Source organism: Parasteatoda tepidariorum, chromosome 3, assembly GCF_043381705.1.
Source record: "Parasteatoda tepidariorum isolate YZ-2023 chromosome 3, CAS_Ptep_4.0, whole genome shotgun sequence".
Taxonomy (NCBI): Eukaryota; Metazoa; Arthropoda; class Arachnida; order Araneae; family Theridiidae; genus Parasteatoda; species Parasteatoda tepidariorum.
The window spans coordinates 88,972,627-88,993,835 of NC_092206.1; the positions used below are offsets into that span (position 1 = coordinate 88,972,627).

The window sequence follows — 21,209 nt, forward strand, 5'->3', positions numbered from 1 at the left end:
TGACCGTAATTCATTTTGCTCAAAAGTTAATGTAATACTTAATGCAAAGTCTAAACAGTATTTACTGAAACAAAATGGATTCAGGTTTTTAGGAGGCTTTGGGAGTATTTAATTTAATTTCTACTCAATAATGAATATTTGAAAAGTCTTCAAATGTTAGAATATATAAAGTTATATAGAGATTATTTTTCAGAACTCGCGCAATTAACATATAGTTGCTTTAGATTAATTTGTATTCCAAAGAGCATGATATGGTTCTTCGTCTTCAGGAGCAAAGATTGAAACCTAGAAAACAATCATTTGAATTGAAACTTAGAAAACTATATTTTATTAATTTTAATCATTTAAACTAAGCGAAAAGTGCTAAATTTTCGTTTAGGTTTTTCGTTTAAAATAAAGTTTTAGGATTTAAATTCTCAAATTTTTAAAAAATTTCCCCTTTTTCTTAAATAATAATTAAGTGCATAAATAAAATATGAATAAAATTTATTTGATCCATTCGGCATCAGAATTTTTAATAATAATTCTTAAAAGATATTACATTTTTTTATTAATTTGTTTTAAAGTTCGTGTATAACTTTTAGTAAGGGCTAAATATATTTCTAAGCATTGATTTGTTACTAAATGCTTGATTGACTACTATATTTATTTGAGTTTGATATTTTGATCTTTTATTTCTCGCTGTAGTCATTACATACTTTTAACAAAAATGTTGATAACATTATATATGTTATATACAACAAATATGTCAAATTGTTAGGAAAAAAAGAATGAGTTATTGACGAATTTGATTAAAACATCTTAAAACATATTTGCGGTATAGACAATATTATTACTTCACACGTCACTATTAAACACTTCTTGTCACAACATGTTAGTCTCTGTACTTTAGTAAGCACATTATTATTGATAAGTTTACCAACACTTGGAGGGATCGTTCTTTGTAGTAAGGTTCTGTTCCTTGAGGTACTTAGAGAAAACTTGCAAACTTATTAACTCATTATGTAACAGATGGATTGCTTTGAAATCCTTCTTAAACAGAAATTTCGCTGTGTTATTTCATTTTCAACTGAAGTAAAGTGATGGCCGGCGTCACCATTGGCTTACATTGCCTGCGCCACAAAATAACTGCTGAGGCGCGCCAAATACCCGCTGGGACTATTTATGGTTAAGTCATTAGATAATGATCGGTTCTTTCGAAGGCTCCTTCCCTAAATTTTACTCTACTTAAATAAGAGAATTGCCTATAAGTGACCATTTAAATGCTCCGTAATAATGCTTCAAAAAAAAAGTTTTTTTTTTCTTTCTTTTTTTTTCTTTTCAGAAAAGAAAATTGGAAAACTAATGTTATTTGTTCATACTTTTGCTTATTCAAACGTAAAATTAGTCGTAAAAGGATATACTTTATGAGTGGTAAATTTAAAGATTTATATAGATAAGCATTAACTTGCAATAACTTAAAAACCAGTAGTATTATATAATGATATTTTATTACGATTAGAAATGATAATGATTTATAAAGCAGAAAATTAATATTAATTAGCAGTAAAATAAAGTAAAAGAATGTATATTTATGAGAAGAAAAGCGAATATAACGATTAATTTAGCACAAACACTAGCATTAAGCAGTCGTAACGCAAAGGCTAGTGGTAAAAGGAAATATTTTTGTGAGTAGAAAAGATAGCGATTTATAAAGTAGAAAATTAATATTAACTAGTAGTAGCAAAGAACAAAAGAATGCATATTTATGAGTCAAAAATCTGATATAACGATTAATATAGCACAAAAACTAGCATTAATCAGTCGTAACGCAAAGGCTAGTGGTAAAAGAATATATTTTTATGAGTAGAAAAGATAAAAATTCTTATAGCAGAAAGACTAGCATTAACTAGAAGTAAAACGTAAAAAAAATACAGCACTAAAACGGGTACTATTTTCACAGAGAAAAAAAATTCTGGTAAAGCTACAGTACTGTATGGTAATGACATTTTTGGTAAAAAAAAAAATTCAAGTTAATAAAACCAAGGATATGGTAGTTGAACCATTTATTTGGCAATTTCGCCATTTGTAACGGTTTAATGGAAATTCTGGTTTTTAAAATTATAGTTCTTATTACCACACATTTAATAAAAAATACAAAGTGAAAAATAAATTGAGCAGAATAAATGGTTTTTAATCCGTCCTCTAAGGTGTCATGATAAAATTACTAAACTTTATTACATTCACCAAATTTTATGATGCATTATAAAATCATATTTTACTGCTAATTTTAGCAAAAAACATACCAAATCACTTTGGTAAAAATTACGAAGATTTTTAGCTTTCACAACGAGAAAGAAACACGATATATCGACCATATTATGCTAATTTTGACCATACTTTTTTTTCTCACTCTAGGAAGTATAACGTAGTAGTATAACGTAAAAAAATAGCCCTGAAACGGATACTATTATTGATACTAATTAGAAAAGATAATTACTTATTTAATATTAATATTGAAATGGTAGTTATTTTCATTAATTAGTAAAGTAGAAATTTTTGATCATGTAAATTTGAGGGCCATATACTTTGGAAGAGACTAGTGTATAAATGAACTTTTTGACTATTAAAGTTTATTAATAAGACAATAAGAAAATCTAGCTTTTGTGATAGATAAGTAAAACCAATCACAGCTATGGCTATATGGAGAGAAACGCAATAAAAAATTTCCGCGATATCAAACAATGGTGAGAATTCGCTTCAACTTCAAAAACGTGTTAATTTGAATCAAGTTTCCATTTAAAACCTCCGAATTATGCTTTCGTTTGATCGCTCAGATTTAAGAAGGATTCAGTAGCTTGCTATGTTTTTCCTTAGTTTCGTCAAAGCGTTGTAGTAAATTTTTACTTTTTTTATTACTCAACACGTTCCAAAACTAATTAACATTTGGTTTGAAAAGGAAATTGAAGTTACTTAAAATTAATTTTATTTTAATGAAAGTAAAATTTATGAATTTTTTTCAGGTGACAAGTTATGATTCTTTTCAAGAATGGTCTGATGGTCATTGCCGATATGTATATAGGCCTGATTGTGAGGAAGCGAGAAGGCACGGTTNATAACTTAAAAACCAGTAGTATTATATAGTGATATTTTATTACGATTAGAAACGATAACGATTTATAAAGCAGAAAATTAATATTAACTAGCAGTAGAATAAAGTAAAAGAATGTATATTTATGGGAAGAAAAGCGAATATAACGATTAATAAAACGCAGAAACTAGCATTAATCTATCGTAACGCAAAGGCTATATTTTAATGAGTAGAAAAGATAACGATTTATAAAGTAGAAAATTAATATTAACTAGTAGTAGCCAAAAATAAAAGATTGCATATTTATCAGTTGAAAATCTGATATAACGATTAATTTATCACAAAACTAGCATCAATCAGTTGTAACGTAAAGGCTAGTGGTTAAAGGATATATTTTTATGCGTAGAAAAGATAACAATTTTTATAGCAGAAAGACTAGCATTAACTAGTAGTAAAATGTAAAAAAAAGCACTGAAACGTATACTATTTTCACGGAGAAAAAAATTCTGGTAAAATTACAGTGCTGTTTGGTAATGACATTTCTGGTAAAAAAAAAAATAATAATAATTCGAGTTGATAAAACCAAATTATATGGTAGTTGGACCACTTATTTGGCAATTTTTCCATTTGTAACGATTTATTGGAAATTCTGGTTTTCAAAATTATAGTTCTTATTACCATACATTTAATAAAAAATACAAAGTAAAAAATAAATTGAGCCGATTAAACGGTTTTTAATCCGTTCTCTAAGGTGTCATGATAAAATTACTAAACTTTATCACATTCACCAAATTTTATCACGTATCATAAAATCATATTTTATTGTTAATTTTAGCAAAACAATTACCAAATCATTTCGGAAAAAGATTGTTACCCAGATTTTTAGTTTTCACAAAGAGCCAGAAACACGGTAAATCGACCATATTATACTAGTTTTGACCATGCTTTTTTTTCTCACTCTAGGAACTAGTAATAACGTAAAAATAGTATTGAAAGACATATTTTTATGAGTGGAAAAGATAAACATTTTCATAGCGGAAAAGCAAGTATAGTATAACGTAAAAAAATATAACGTAGTAGTAATATAACGTAAAAAAATAGCACTGAAACGGATACTATTATCGATACTAATTAGAAAAGATAATTACTTATTTGACATTAATATTGAAATGGTAGATATATTTTTGTAGCTTTTTTAATAGAAAGTTTTTTTTTATTAATTAGTAAGGTAGAAGTTTTTGATCATGCAGATTTGATGGTCACATACTTTGGAAGAGACTAGCGTATAAATGAACTCTTTGACTTTTAAAGTCTATTAATAAGAGAATCTAAGAAAATCTCGCTTTCATGATAGATAAGTAAAGCCAATAGCAGTTATGGTTATATGGAGAGAAACGCCATGAAAATTTTCCTCGGTATCAAACAACGGTGAGAATTCGCTTCAAATTTAAAAACGTGCAAATTTGAATCAAGTTTCCATTTGAAACTCCGAATCATGCTTTCGTTTTATTTATCATATTTAAGAAGGATTCAATTACTTGCTTATGGTTCTCCTTGGTTTCGTCAAAGCGTTGCAGTAAATTTCCACTTTCTTATTACTCAACACGCTCCAAATCTAATTAAGATTTGGTTTGAAAAGCCATTTGAAGTTGCTTAAAATTAATTTTATTTTAAAGTAAAGTTTATGAATTATTTTCAGGTGACAAGTTATGATTCTTTTCAAGAATGGTCTGATGGTCATTGCCGATATGTATATAGGCCTGATTGTGAGGAAGCGAGAAGGCACGGTTCTGGGTGGGCCATGCGCAATACCAACAACCATAATGTACACATTTTAAAAAAGTCATGTCTCGGTGTGCTGGTGTGCAGTGCACGATGTACTCTTGATTCCGGCGAAAAAGTACATTTGAGACCAGCTATATGTGATAAAGCACGGAAAAAGCAACAAGGTAAAATATTTTTTTCTCTTTAAAATCAAATTTTTCTATTCATATAAATAAAGCAAATATTTAAATAAACTATTATAATTCAACATAGTCTTAACTAGAGTCCCTGCATCTAAATTTGTTATGACAATCAGCTCTGAAATTGGTCAGATTGGAATTTCCAAAGAGAAATATAGCGGAGTCTGCTACATTTAAAAAAGTTTCCCTCAAGCTATGATTCGTGCTTCCATTTTTTTTATTTTTCGTTTATAGTAATTAGTTGATTCAGCTCTTTAAGTATAAAAATATAAGTTTCACTTTAATTTGTTTTCAGAATTTAATTATTTAATTAATTTGTGAAATTAGTTAATTTATTTTCAAAATTAAAATAAATTTTATGACCAGAAAACTAACATTTTATCGAAAAATTTATCTGACATATAATAGCATAAATTGATATAAGCACCAAGTACACTGTAAAAAAATAACACCCTTAAATGTACAAAATGTACACGGTAAGAAGTACAAATATTCAGGGTGTCAGTACTTTTTACCATAAAACCGTATTTTTAGCAGAACATATTAAGGAACAAAAAATCTGATATACCGTGATTTTTGCAATAATAATTACCGCAAAATCACTGAATCACTCTAATTAAATAAATATTACTGTAAAAATAAAAGTGTAATATTTTACGGTAAAAATGTATTTTATGGCTGATTTACCCACAGTGTCAGTGCTTTATACCGTAATTTGATCCTGAAATATTTGCAGTGTATTATTACCATAATTTTCAAAAGTAAATTGTTTCACAACAAACATTATGATTAAAAATTATTTTTACGTATAATAGAAACTTTTAATAGTTAAAATCAATTTTAGCACGTAAAAATCAGTGAAAAGAATACATAGTAGATTCAGCCAAATAAAACTTGTCGATCATTCCTTGTTAAACCTAAATATTTGTTACTTTTCTTCTTAGAAAATTTTGGCGTCAATTTTGATTCTGTTTTGCTGAGAAATTAATAAAAAAAGTGTTCATTAAAGTATTTGCTTATATTTGAAATCTCTACTCCTTAAAAATACTTAGACATTACTCATTTTTCATGGGAAACTTAATTTTGGAGTTTAAAATTAAAATTCAAATAGTTTTGTCTTGTCAAAAATTGTGTTTACGCTTAAATAAGTAATTAACAAAAAGTGTCAAAATGCGCATCATAACAAGTAGTCAAATCTTGAATAATATTTTTTTTTTCCTTTTTGAAAATTGCTGGCTGTGTTTTTGAACAAATTAAGTTAGAATAATTTTTTAAAACCAGATTTGAATGCAATTCAAAATTAAAATATTAAAAATTACAAAATATCTTTATGTTAAAATGCGTACGAACTAAATAAAGAAAATTTAAGAAAATTGTTACGTTTTAGAAAACAGTTCAGTATTTTTCGAAAATCTGCATTCGTGCGGATTACCAATTTTCTCGTGGTTGAATATTTTGTTCCCCACAGAGAAAAAAGTGCGGTTAAAATTACTAGAATATGGTAAAATTTACCGTGTTCCTGGCACTATGGCAACCCTAAAAAACTCAGTAACTTTTTCCTAAGCGCTTTAGTAATAATTTTGGTAAAATGAACTTTTATAATATGTGATAAATGAGGTAAAATTTGGTAATTTTATCACTATAACTTATAACAAGGCGTAAAAAACATTTATTCGGTTAAATTTATTTTATTTTTCAGTTTTTTATTTTTTACTTAAATGTGTGGTTATTAACAATTATAATTTGGAAAACCAGAATTTCCTATAAATCATTACCATATGAATGAAAAATTTTTTAAAATAAATGGTTTAAATACCGTATATTTTAGTTTTATAAGCCGAAATTAAATTTTATTACCAGAAATGTCAATACCAGACAGGACGGTAAATTTTCTAAGCTCTTAACGCAATTACTTTGCCATCACTTTCTCTCTCTCTCTCTTCTTTTCTTTTTTGAAAAATTTTTTTTTAAAAGAAATGCAATAGATATTGATTATTTATTGTTCCTTATCAAAGTTAATGCCTTGTTATACAATTCTTAAAACGCTAAAAAAAATTTCAATCTGAGCTAGTTTCTTTACTATAAAGAAATAGCAAGGTATGATTTTATTTAGCTACAAATTACTATTCACAATATAATAATTTTATAATAAAAATATAATAATTAAAATAATAGTAATATAATAATAAAAAGAAGTTCTTTAACAACGAAAAATTTTTAAATGGATTATTTTTAACTTTTGATATATAGTAAAGAGATTCTTTCACAATTTATAATAAATTAATTAAGAATTTAAAAATAATTAAGATCTAATATAAACTATTAATAAATAAATATTTTACAGGAAAACCTTGTCCGAATCGTAAATGCTCCGGCAGATTAGAAGTTCTTGCATGCAGAGGACACTGTGGTTACCCGGTTACTCACTTTTGGCGACATACGGAACATGCGATCTTTTTCCAAGCCAAAGGCAGCCACGATCATCCTAAACCAGAGCCTAAGGCCACGGCAGAGGCTCGCCGCACCTTACATTCACCCCTCCAAATGCATAGGAGGACAAAAAATATTCAAGATGCTATTAGTTTAGAATTACATGTGAGTATTTTGAAGCGAACTATTAATTATTCGGTAAATTTCTCATTCATTATTTATACGACTACTATAAGTTACTGCAAACATGGTCAATTTAAAATGAGCTTTTTATGGACAAGTTGCAAATTATTTCAAATTTAGTTTTTCTCCCTTATTCATTTGGCGTTCCTTATTTATTTTTCCCTAATTTATTTTAGGAGCATTTTCAAATCACGGGTTCAGTTATTTACTCTCATAAAATGAGAATAAAGATGAGGGGATGGCTTTTAAAACGTGATTTTTATTTATTTGTTTATAAATTTTAAAAAATTATAAGATGTCATAACATCAAGTAAGTATACTTATGGATAATCACTAATCATTCTACAACAATGTGCCTGGAACTCAAGTATAGTGTTCCATATGCTACGCTCAAAATTAATTAGCTATAGTGAAGTCGAATGTTTTCATAATTCAAATTTAATTGGTTCTAAGAAATTCTGTATCTTGATGTGCAGAAACTTTATTAAGCGTCTACAGATAAATTTTTATGGTAAATCTAGTTATCATTATTTTTAGAATTGTAGCGCGAAACTATTATTAGCTGAAACTTAATCTTAACCAAAATTGTGATAACAGGATAAAAAAACTAATTGACTCAGCATTTCGGACCAAATTGTTTTAAAGCGAAATACGCATAAATTGATCATTTATCGGTCTTCTGCAATCTGCAGAGTTACGACATCTGCAGCATTTATATATTAACATGCAGAAATTATATTAAATTTCTTAAGATGATTAATTAGATAAATGTTTAGAGTTAAATTAAATATCGTATTTCTAATATTGCAATGCCTAAAATCTGATGGCGAAGCAAATTATGCATTATAGAGCTTGAAATTCTGTGCAGTTGACTAAGTTACGACATCTACAACCAGCAATTTTATAAAATCTAGTCCTCAGCAATCAAAATTGCATTAGTCACAATTTTTTAAAATTAAGTTTCATAAGGAGCTTCAAAAATAGCTTATATTTTAAAACTATATATTAACAAGCACAAAAATATACTAAGTTTCATAAGGTTAATTAATTAGGAACTATTTTACAGAGAATCAAGTCATCATTATTTCAAGTTTTCTTAAAAAAAAAATTCTATTTGATTAAACATTAATTCTAACCTAAAATAGGATCCGTTGAAAAAATACCCCATAAATTTGTAGACACAACATCCCGGATCAAATGGCTTTTACACGCAAAGCGAATTGTAGAACCATTGTAAGTTCATAATGTTTCAGCAGTCTACAAACTTAAAAGGAAAAGAAAAGAATATGATCATTTGTTGAACATGCACTGTATTCTATGTGCTGTACTCAACTGGCTATAATTTTAAATTTGTAGACAGTTTATCATTTTGTTGTTTATCAGTTTTGCGTGTTGTGAACTTGTCATTATGATGACTTAGATAAGAAAAAAGATATTAACTCCTATCTTCAAATCGTGAAAGTTAATATTGGAGAGTAAAGGATATGTGTATGTTTAAAATATAGTGTTTAAATTAGAGAGCTCTGTGCGTTTAGCTTCTTAAAACGGGATTAGTTTGATGCAGTTGATTTAGGAAATTTTCAGTTTTTTTAGTTTGATTTAGAAAATTTGAAGTTTGAGAAACCGAAAGTTCTTAAATGGCTTGAACAATTATCTAGAAAATTAAAACATAATTTTCTCGTAGAAACTTCTTAGACTTTTTTTAATATACTTTGGAAACTATTTCTGAAGAAACGGGACACGTTATTTAATGTTAAAGAATTACATTTGTGTCTTTGCTATTTTGAATCCTGCTTCAAAGATTCGTATATCCTCGATTCCTAAAAAGCTAAGGTGCATATGACTGTTCATGTTTATTTCACGAAATAATTTTAAGTTTGATAAGTTGAAATATAGAAATGACTTAATGATGTAACAATGGATTAATGATATAAGAATAATGGCTTGATGATGTAGAAGAACAAACTTAAAGAAAGTTTTCGAAATACTCTTGAAATATTTTCGCAAGCTAAAAACTGGATACAGATCTAACTAACCACTATCAATAAATAGCTTATCCATGTAAATAAAGAATTTCAGGCAATCTCTTTAGTAATTATTTCCGTCAATTTTTGTATCCTTGTAGTCTTTCTCTTAAGAAAGAATTGTTAATACTCATGCAGTGCATTTATATAATGCAATTCATTTATGGGAATACCTTTGCTTAAATTTCTTGTGATTCCGATTAATAGATTGATATAACAGCATTTTTTTGAAAGAAATAATCGTAAAAATACGTAAAATATTTATCGCATTATTTAATCAAATTTTAAAGGAAAGAAAAAGTGTTTAATTAAACAAATTTAGACGCTTTCAAAAATAATAACAGACCAGAATTAATTTTTGTAATTGTTGCACATTAGAAGTTTAAAAGACAGAAGTTTAAATGAAAACAAAAAGATGAGTGTTTTTCAAAGTAATTTATCTTTTACTTTTGATTTAATAAAAGATACCGCTTCCTTCCCTTTTTAATGTTTTAGCGAATACCGGTAACTTAAATAAAAAAACTGAAATATAGATAAAAATGCAATTTTTCTAAAAAATTTATTTCAATTTTCGGTGTTTTATAACGCGAACTCATTCACCTAAAAGTGACAAATACAGCAATTACTTCATAGTTCTCTTAACTGGTGATGATGCAGCACTTACTGTGTATTATTGTTCATTCCGTCGTCTCCAACTTGAAATCGAAATAAATAAATTATGCATGCTTTCAGTAGAGAGAAAAAAAAAGAGCGATGTTTTGAACGAAGGAATGGCTGCCCTTTGACACCTTTAATAAGGGACCTACACCCGAAGCACCATACCGCAATAGAGCAAGTTAACGATAGAACACTTATTACCTGTACCGTAGGTCGATCATTTGGCGGAAAAGCACCTAAATGGAGCCACTTTGGCAATAATTGTCCTTGTTAACAATTGCCGAATATAGACGATATTCCTCCAGGCTTAAAGAAAGACACATATCTTCAATGTGCATTGTTAAAAAAAAATGAAAATGGCGCTGACTGTTATTATTCATGAGTTTTGAAGAAACTTGGGTGGAACGTTTTAAGTGATCTCGAAAAATTGGTATTTTACTAATTCACCTTGGGGGAATTTTTTTCTTCTTATCTTTGTTTTTGTTGCACCTAAAACATTTAGCTGAATTGGGAGAAGCTTTTATGATAATTATGTAGATGTTTATTACATAGTTTTGTTCTTTTTTTTAATATGGTTTCATAGCTGAGAGGTATAGAATGCTTAAAGAGAGAAAAAAACATGTTATAACAAGCAATTGTAAGGAAGGAAAAAATGAAAATGTACAAGCTTCCGGTTTTAAGAACAAAAATTCTGGGAGGGTTTTTTATTTGTTAAATATGCTACGTTTTTAGTCACTCGTATTTCTAGCACGATTATCTAAAACTAGAAACGAAACCTCTAATTCTATGATTTCGGTTCATTTGATAACATGTTATTTAAAGTGATATTTTACATTTAGAGCAGTTATTTGCTTTCTTTTTTTCTAAAAGTTTATGCTTATTAAAATTTTTCAAAGTGGTTTGTAACAGAAGCTTCAATAAGTATGTTTCGGTAATATGAGTAGTTTTGTAAAAAACAACTATAGGTGACAAAGTTAATTATTATTATTATTATTTCAATTTATTTTTGGTTTTAGTAAAATAAATTTCTAGTGCATATATTTTAATATAAAATCATGTACTTAAATCCCGTTATTATGCTTAGAACAGCATATATATCCAAATATTTTTAAATAATCTTGATGAAATAATTACTTTATTTAAAGCATTGTTGTTTATGAATTACATAGGATAATATTTGAGGGGGGGGGGAATTTAACACCAAAATTGAATTGGCTCTTACTGGCCTAATAGGGGGTATGAATGTCTTTAAATGTCTTTGGAAATGTCTTTAAACGTTATGCAAATATATTGCTGAACAATTTTGCTTTTAAATCGATAAGTGTTGCCGGAAAAATTTCTAGTAAATAATATTTTTTATAGATAAATGGGAGGGAATATTGAAAGATTTTTAGAAATCAATTCATTGGCACGTTTAGAAAGAATAAATGAAGAAACAGGTAGTCTTGTCGGAAATCAGCTAACGTAAATATTTCGAATTCCTTCCGCACAAACGTAACATGCGAAAAATAGACAGAACAAATGTAATGAGAAAACTAACCATTTCGCTTCGTTACTCAGTCGAAAGAGGGCGCACCGTTTCGCCAGTGATGCAAGATCGTCGAGCGAGTGGGAAAGATAACAGCTGGAACCTTGACAAACAAACCGTTTTCACTCTCCGCTGCATCTTTCTGTGATTGAATTTAGCGATATTCTACCGCAATCCGGTGAAAACAGGGAAATTTCCAGTCCACAACGTTCTCCCGAAAGTTTTGAAGCTGCTATTTCGTTCAAGCATATCTCTTCTTTTAAGTTCCAAATGCTTCTTTTTTTTCAAACAATTTTTCTTAAGATTCTTTCTCATAAAAAAGAGCGGAAAAATTGGGCAGAAATACAGCGCATGCGAATGGTTATTTCGTTTAAATCCAATTCTTAAATAAATAAAATCGTTTTCTTTTATGAAATAGGAATTATAAATTGTTTGTTTGGGACTCTGAAATTCATACAAAGGATTCAAAAGATTAGTTTTTCCCCTTTTGAATTTCAAAGAGAATGATACTATAAAAATTACAAATGAATTTTTACAAGAGAATTACTTTTCGAAATGCTACTTTATTTTTTTGACGGAAGTATAATGCGTTTCTTCGAAGAAAATTGCATACGGGATGTCATGAAACAAGTTTTTGTCAAAACATAGAAACACTAAAAGAACTAACTTCACATTAATTAAGAAATGTTCTATTCAATATAAAAATTTTAGCTGTTTCAAAGCAAGAAATTGTATTAACGAACGAAGCGTATTGAATAAAGCAAACTTACTTGTTTTATCCTACAATATTTAAGTTCTTTTATCGGACGTAAAATAATTTATTTTATCGCTAAAAGGTGTATGTTAGAGTTTTTAGTTTTTATTAAAATAAAGAAAAAGAAGTGTTAAAAAGATCCAATTTGATTGAACTGTTGTTTCTTCATCCTTCATAACTGAACTCTTTTGAAGTATAAATTATTTTGTATATTGTTAGCTTTTTAAAACTGGTGGAAAAAAGGATTTGCGTTAACTATCAATTGATTATCAATTTGAGTTTCTTCTATATTTAGACGGTCAATAATTTGATTCCATCAAAAAAATGCCTGTTTATTTCGAGAGAGAACGTTTCTGAGTTTGATTTCGTAACTTAGAATAATGTCTGCACTAATTAATTGGCATATTTAAAGTTATTCACTAAAACCATTTAAGATTGAGTCTCAGTACGTAAAAATCTAATGCTTAGATCAAAAGTTATTTGAAACTATCGCTCCTTTTCTATTAATTTTTTTTTTGAATTTTTACTTTACATAACTAATGCAGCTTCAATTACACATTTTCTTTTCAATGTTTAAAATCGTATTATTTAAAGGATTAACTTAAATTCTAAGTTCAACATTCAATCAATCAAAAAATATCGTACATAAGCAATAAGAAAAGTCCATGTGCATTGAAAACTACATTAGTTGTATAAACGCTATTAAGTTCTTATTCAGTTTGATTTAAAAAGGGTTGAGAATGTAAAAGAGGTTTTTGGGAAACATCAACTCAAAGTTAGTAAAACATTATAATTAACCATATGAGTTTCAGCCATATTATGTATAAGTTAAACTATTTGAGTTTCAATTTACTTTTTTTGATAATATTTTTAAAATGTTTACAGTCATAATGCAAAGATATGAAAGGCAGAAAAAAATTAAGTATTATTGTACCTGTGAAGACTATACACAATGTAAAAGTGTTTTATTTATTAATTAAAATTTAAAGTTTAATATTTCTATATTATATGTAAGAAAAATATCCATAAAATTAAATTTTTCCAATAGTACGGATGACACATTTAAATATTAGATTTAACTTTTACTTACCACTGTTGAGAAATTCGGTAACAAACTAAATACAGGTCTTAAGAACAAAAGATCATTTAAGATATAACAAATAACCACTATAAAAAATTATTCTGTTCCTTCTCACGATCACCAAATGATATAGTTTCTCAGTCGTGCTTGGAACAATACAGAATAAATATTTTCCAAATCAGTATCAAAAATGATTTTATCACACAAAGAATTGATGGAAACGCCGCCCATTTTCGCCACCAAGTCTTTTAAACTGGCGTGACGAAACCTGAACTCAACATGATCATCAGAAACACATTTAATGCTAAGTCACAGGATCTTGTAAAATTGGCTTTAGTCTCTAAAGATACACTTTAGTCCATTTATATAATAATAGTTATCAGTGAAATTCGCAAACGACCCTTTCATGAGTTCATAGAATAATCGATTTGATTTAGAAGTGAGCATAAAAATGATTAAAATATTTTCTTTTTTTGACTTTTTTAAGATTTATAGTTCTTAAATGTATTAAAAAAGGCTAAAAAATAATTACAAATACTTACATGGAATCTTTTAAGCAATAAAATTCTTTCATTTTTCAAAATGCATTTATTTATGCGTCTTTCTTAGCTAAAAGAATATGAATTTTGTGTGAGCACTTTAGATAAATGTTGCGTGCTTTAATAAAAGCAACCATGTGAGCAATTTATGTGCCAATCATCTCAGAGAATTTCCACAGATGACAATTCAGCTTGTATTAAAATGTTTAGATAAAATCATCGATGAAAAAAAAAATCGATGAATAAATTAACCTACCGTTAATTTATGAAACAACTAAAATTTCTAAATGCAAAATTTACAATCTTTTTAAATAAAAAAAAATCTTGATGAGATCTAATACTCGATTGATAATAATAATAATAATGATGATAATAATAACAAATACTTTAATAAATTTTAAAATAGAACAATTCTTCAAAATTAAAACTGTACTTGAAACACTTTAAAAATGATAATAAAACGAGATCTTGCAAGAATTATTTCACCATAAATACGGATCAGTTTTTCCTAGTAAACTGCAAAAGTTAAATAGTTAATATTTTTTTTCTAGATACCAATGAAAGAGAATAAAAGACCAGATATGCATCCAGCTTGGAGGCGAAATAGTTCTTCTTATGAAAGTAACAAACTAGCTAGACTTGATCATCAACTTCAAATTTCTAAGAAGAATGGTACGTAGGCAATCTTGTACTTACAAATTCTTACTTTCTTTTTTTTCTAAGTAAAGGGTTTAGTTCTAAAACTATCTTAATTCATGATTTATTTTAATGAGGACTATAAGAAATATATATCTATTCGATATTTGATTTTTGGTAAATGTTTCTGAAGTCTGATCACCTATTCCATCTACACTAAAAGTTAACTGGTTATCACCTTGAAGGTGACCGATGATTGTATTTACCGAATAATGTATAATCTGCAATTTTTAATGACATTTCGTACATTAATGTTCCCAAGTTAACAGAAAAATTATAAAATATAAAAATGACTAAAACCTTTCTGTTTCAATTTTTAGAACGCGAAATCTGAACTTTAAAATCAAATTCTTAAATAATGTAAAATTTTATAAAAAAAACGCGTTCTTAAACAGTATTTACTTAAATACTTGATGAATGCAAATTAAATGATAATCAATAATTTAAAAAAAACCTGTACGTTCTCCTTGACACAACGAAAAACAACTATTGAATCAAGCTTAAAATGAAAATAAAGCTAAACACATTTTATCCAACGTCCGATACGTGTGCTATTCTGAAACTTTAAGAGCAAAAAATACTTTATAATTTAAGCCAAATTTATGTCGAAAAAATAGCTAATGTTAGCCTAGGATGCTTTTGCGAATTTATGTTTATGATGTGTAATTCTAGAAAGTAGTAATTTCGGGCACTTAGGGTTAATATATTTTTTTGTCAAAAACAAATTAATATTTCGATTAAATTTTTCAGCTAATCTAAATTAAACGTATAATATTTTATAGCTTGTCATAGTTAAGCACAATAGCACAATTATTTTTGTTAACAGGATTTTTTTAAAAACCAGGCGTTAAAAACTTCAAAAAGGAATTTCGTTTTATCTAACGCAGCAGAATTTTTTTTTTTTTTTTAAGTTTAGACATGTGACGCCATTTTGACGGAACTTATAATTGAATTTTTTTTATAACCTGCGTAGAAAAAACGCCATTCAGTGAGTTTTTTTACAATCGTGGTGGTTGGTTTTTAAAAAGTGTGTTTAACGCATTCCATTCAAAAGCATTTCCCGCATGCTTTCCCGAAATAATCATATATAATTGAAGATAAATAAATCCTTTTCAGGTGATACCCAATGTTCCTGTCCTCCCTTCGAATGTCTGTGTTCCAAAAACTACACTGTGGGCTGTCGCTCTTTTGCAGCTGTAAGCAAAGACGAACCATCTTCTTATAGTGATTTGATGGTAACTAATTTAGAGAGTATGCCAACCGAATGCTCTGTGTTTCAAGCCATTGACAAGGTGCTAGAGGACGTGGCCTGCTCTTACGGCCATTCGACATCCTACAGACTCGCTGCTAAAGTTGCATCTGATTTTGATCAAGCTTATTATAGTTCCTTCGGTGATGGTAAGTTTTAAGTGTGAACTTTTTTTTCTTCAGTTTTTGCTTGTTTATCTTAAGCGAATTTTTATAATTCAAGATATGCGAAAACGAATTTCCTTAATAAGGAACAGACATAAATTTTCAAAAATTATCTATTATAACATTCGTTATGAAGAAAAAAAAATCGGTTCAAAGCAAATCACAATATCATTATTTTGACTATTATTTAATGATTTGTTGTAGTTTTAATGATTTTAAGCTGACTCCTTTCGGTGTAGTTGAAAAGATCCGATATTCTGGGCATTTGAAGTACTTATTAAGAAAAAGTAAAATTCGAGTATCTTGTAATAAAAAATAAGCCTTGCACTTTTTTTATAGTTCAATCTTTAGTCAAAATAAACTGACACAGCTGTTTAAAAAATAAAAATTGCAAAAACCAAAGCACGATTGTTACTTTGTACATAACACTGTTGTATTTCATTAGCTGATGGTGAAGATAAGGTCTTGAATTTAATCGGATTTTCGAGTAGTTGAACGTATTTTCACTAGTGCAAAGCAACTAATGCAGGCATGTAAGAAGCAGCACTCACTTAGCAGATCTTGCACTTGGTTACGGTTCAGCTTACAATGCTTCCTAACGTCTTAGATTCTCTTTATCAAAATAACCATTATCTATACACTAATTTTATATCATGTTTAAAATATGAAAAATAATTGCTTATGTTATCACTTAGAAAATTAATAATTACATACAATATAGTTGTTTTTACACTTTTTGTGGAAGAAAACTTTTGGTTATTTTTAAATACTGTTTATGTATATTTCAAAAGCTTGCATTAAAAACATAACCTGTTGTGGAAAATGGTACATTTTAAGCATCTTTATTAAATTCATCCACTATTATGAATCCACTATGGATTTTGATTAAATTGCCTTTTGTGTTTCTAACTTTATTAATATCTCAATTACAGGTTATGATACAGAAATGGACAGAATTAACCAAAGTTTTTACTCTTCTTGTGATCCCTATCGAGGTCATCCTACAACTAAACACAATAGTCACACTATGGACACTCACGTGCTTCTACCGCCACCTCCCCTGCTTCACCATTCCGTTGCCAGTGATGACTTATCAACCAGCTTTTCAGACGAATGCCCCTTAACGCCTATTCACCATTCGTCACCCAGAAGTACAGACGCGTTCTCAACATTTCCAGAAATAGAAGATGTCATACATCCTTCTGATATTCTAGTCTTAGACCAGCCCTTGAGAAAACCAGGGACGTGGTCAGAGAGTGAACAGGATCATCACATACAGACTTATCAGGATAATTATAGCCATTCAAATCATGCAAGTGAAGCGATGAAAGATGATTATGTGGTCACCTCTTTAGACGACCCAGATGTGTCTCAGAGATTCTTCGCTGCCATTGACAATCTGTTATTGCAAGATTATGGAAATGGCGATAATTTTGCTAGTCCGCCGGATGAAATCAGGGATTCAGAAAAAGAAGGTAAGTTTAGAATGATTCTGAGAAATTACTTCACTCAGTTGAATTATTTAATCGATAGCTTAGAATATCTAAGAAAGATTAAAATTATGAAAAATATGGAAAAATTAAATTCGGAAGCGTATTTTTCTGAAAGTGTATTTAGAAAAAATTTCTTTAGCAACACGTAATGTTTTTCTTCTTCTTTTTTTTTTTACCTTTGTCCCAAAATTTAAAAAATAAGGAAAAGAGAAATACTGATTTATAATACTGACCGAAATAAGCATTTGAAGTTTTATTCTTGAAAAGTTAACTAACACTATGCTGAAAAAATTTATCTGATAATATTTTTGTTAAACCAAATATATTAGGAGAAAAATTTAGACAGTTTTTTTTAGTTTATACAGTTTGAATATTGGGTCCATACATTGCACGAAAAAAATAACACTTATAATGTAAAACAAAATATTTTAGATCTGTAAAAATCTTAGACACATGAGGGTTTCTGCGTCATGTAATTCTTGTTCTTAAAATACAAATCGAAAAAACTGACTTCTGATGTTTGTCTAATTTCATTTTAGTATCGTTTATAGTAGCTTCAATAGAAACGCAATTGCTTAATTATTTATATGAAATAGTTAATTCTAAGCATTTAAAACCAAGAAAAATTATGATAAACATTATGCGAACTTACACATTTTATTTTTTGCAGGTCATTTGAATACAAACTGGGAGACAGCCAATGCGATTTCCTCTTTCTTTAGTCACACTCAACAGCATGGTATCAATGATCTCACTTATCCCACAAATGTGATTGTGCCTAACTCAAAAGAAGACCACTATCTTGATCAAAGTCAGCACCAAGATATCAAGATAGTGCCCAACAATTACACCTCCGTTTTTCCGATGCAAATTTCTGCCAGTCTCTGTGAGAGGCCAATGGACATGGATATTGCAGAATCAGAGCTTATTATTCCCCACAGGACTACAGCCCAACATGTGCCTTACTGACGCTTCGGACAGAAAGGTTGAAGCTATTAGTTGAATTTTCGTTTGAGCTCTGCACGTTTGTGTTTTATATAGTAAGCACTATAATTTGTCGCATGGTGTAATTGTGGAAGTACTTAAATTTGGTGCTCGGATCGGATGTAATGTACTGAGGAAAAAAAAATCATGTTTTAAAAAGTGTGGTTTTGAAAGTTCTAACGGCATTGTTTTTACAATTTGTGTTCAAAATCTTTCACGAATGAATTTTCATTTGCACAAAACTTCTCGAATACAAAATATGGACATTAAATTCCTGGTAGTGTTCTGTTTACTCGAAAATTTTGACCATATTCTTCAAGAAAGGATATATCGTTGTTTACGAAAGATTTTATGCGCAATAAATTTTATATCAACGATTTTTTTTAAGTTGCCAGATTAGGATTTTGCCAATTTGCCTTCAAATTTTCTTTTGGAATAGTCTAGTCTCGAAATCATGCTTTTAGGTGGTTTTATGAGATATTTTGTATTGAAATAGAGAGCTGACGATACATAAAGTAAAGAGAAAAACAGTAACTAAAAGTTATTGAATCTTAAAATAATGGTACTGATTATGAAAATAAACCTTTCAAGTTTCATAGGAATTAAAGTTTCATCAAGTTTCATAAGATTTTATTTATGATAGTCACCAAACATGGTATTAAACATAATGTAAGTTTCATGGTGTTGCATATTTTTTAATGTTCCTTAATTTAGAAAGCACCACTCAACTGGGATTTATCAAAATTTGAAACAGAATGGTAAATTAAAACTGATCGATTTTTGATTTTACAAAGCAATTCTTTAAGAGGGAGGGGAAAATTTTAACAATCTACGTCTAATATCAATAATTTATTCAATTTAATTTTTGCATTTTTTTATGAACTTAATGTATGTGATGATGAAAGAGACATTATTTTATATGAATGTCTTATATGTTAATTACCTTAACATTATTTTACATGTTAATTACCTTAAGTACTACACGGGCAGCAAAATCCATAATCCACAATTTTGGATATTTCACTAAAAGCTCTGTAGATAAAAAAATTACCTACATAAAGAAAATTTTTGATCAATAAAAGTACGTTGATCTCTTCAAAAACTAAACTGAAAATCAATTCGACCATGACGCTTGCCACCAATAATATTGTCGGTAAAAAATATTTAATTCAATATTAGTGATGTAACTTTCAATGACAAAACAACAATTTCAAATACCTTTTCTTGGTCTTACAAAACAGTAATAAATATTTTGTCGCTAAATTTTTTGAAGTAGACCAGAAAAAACCCAAGACTCTAAAAAAGGTTACATTTTATGGTAGTATTTGCTTTCATAAAATAAATTATAAATCTCTACCTAAGTAATCACGAAAGAGATTTTTTTTCTTCTATTTAATCATTCTTTTATATCAAAATGGTGCTATGTATGTTTTTAAAATACACCGTAAAAATCCATAACGGTTGCCTTTTTTATTGCTGAGTTTTTCATCTACACGGGAAAACTTTAAGATTATTCTAAATATTTACGTGGATTTAAACTTTTATTAAAGAAAACTTTTCCCTGCTGTTAGTTCTGTTGCATATTGTTTTAATTCTTTTCAGTACAAATTAATATTTTAAAAAGATTAATAACTTTTATTAAATTTTTTTCAATTTCAATAATTTAAACATAATTTTAAATTTTCTTTTTTATCCCTTTTATTATCTTAAATTATAGCAAATAAAGTGTAATTTAACTTTTTTTTAATTACAACTTAAATAAAGGTTATTATTAAATGATATTTCTTGATACGTATAATCGTTTATGGATTTTTTATGTTCCTAAAGATTTTTTAAAATGGCTTTTTAAAACATACAAAACCCACATTTTTTAAAAATGATTATAAATAAAGTGTTAAATTAATGAATTCATTTTCTATTTATAAATATTAAGAATTCTGAGCAGTAATTTACTTTTTGGAAGTTGCAAATGTGTCATTTTTTTCCAAAGTTATAAATGTATATAAAAATGTTATGTAAAAAACTACAATTGTTCTCAATAAATTTCACTAGTCAATGAATTATGTTTTGTTTCATTAATGGGTTGTTTTTGTTTTGAGTTATATGTATTCATACGTGGCTATTAAATTTTCTTGATATTGTAAACACGTTATTTAAACAAGTTATTATTGCTGTTAAATTCAGAAGTAAAAATATTGCAATGTGCTTGTTTTTCAGGTTAAGTTCGCGGATTTTTAAAATCTGAAATATGCAATTTTTTTTCCATACCTTTTCTATTTTTTTTACTAAAAGTTCTAATATTTTTCTAAGTAAAATTGTCTTATTACAAGAAGTTTCCTTTAATATATCAGCTCAACGTTTTTTTTTTACACACAGAAAATGTGTTAAGAAAT

At 28.1% G+C, this 21,209-nt stretch overlaps 1 protein-coding gene across 1 annotated transcript in view; it reads left to right on the plus strand.

The window, feature by feature from the left end:
• The window catches only part of LOC107448008 (uncharacterized), a 37,293-nt gene extending 17,448 nt beyond the window's left edge, over nucleotides 1–19,845 (plus strand). The window contains exons 4-9 of the mRNA XM_016063103.3: nucleotides 4,770–5,019; nucleotides 7,379–7,629; nucleotides 14,782–14,902; nucleotides 16,043–16,324; nucleotides 17,272–17,814; nucleotides 18,503–19,845. Coding sequence (XP_015918589.1) covers nucleotides 4,770–5,019; nucleotides 7,379–7,629; nucleotides 14,782–14,902; nucleotides 16,043–16,324; nucleotides 17,272–17,814; nucleotides 18,503–18,801 — 1,746 coding nt within the window. The 3' untranslated portion in view covers nucleotides 18,802–19,845. The remainder of the gene's footprint in view (nucleotides 1–4,769; nucleotides 5,020–7,378; nucleotides 7,630–14,781; nucleotides 14,903–16,042; nucleotides 16,325–17,271; nucleotides 17,815–18,502) is intronic.
• Nucleotides 19,846–21,209: the final 1,364 nt, after the last annotated feature.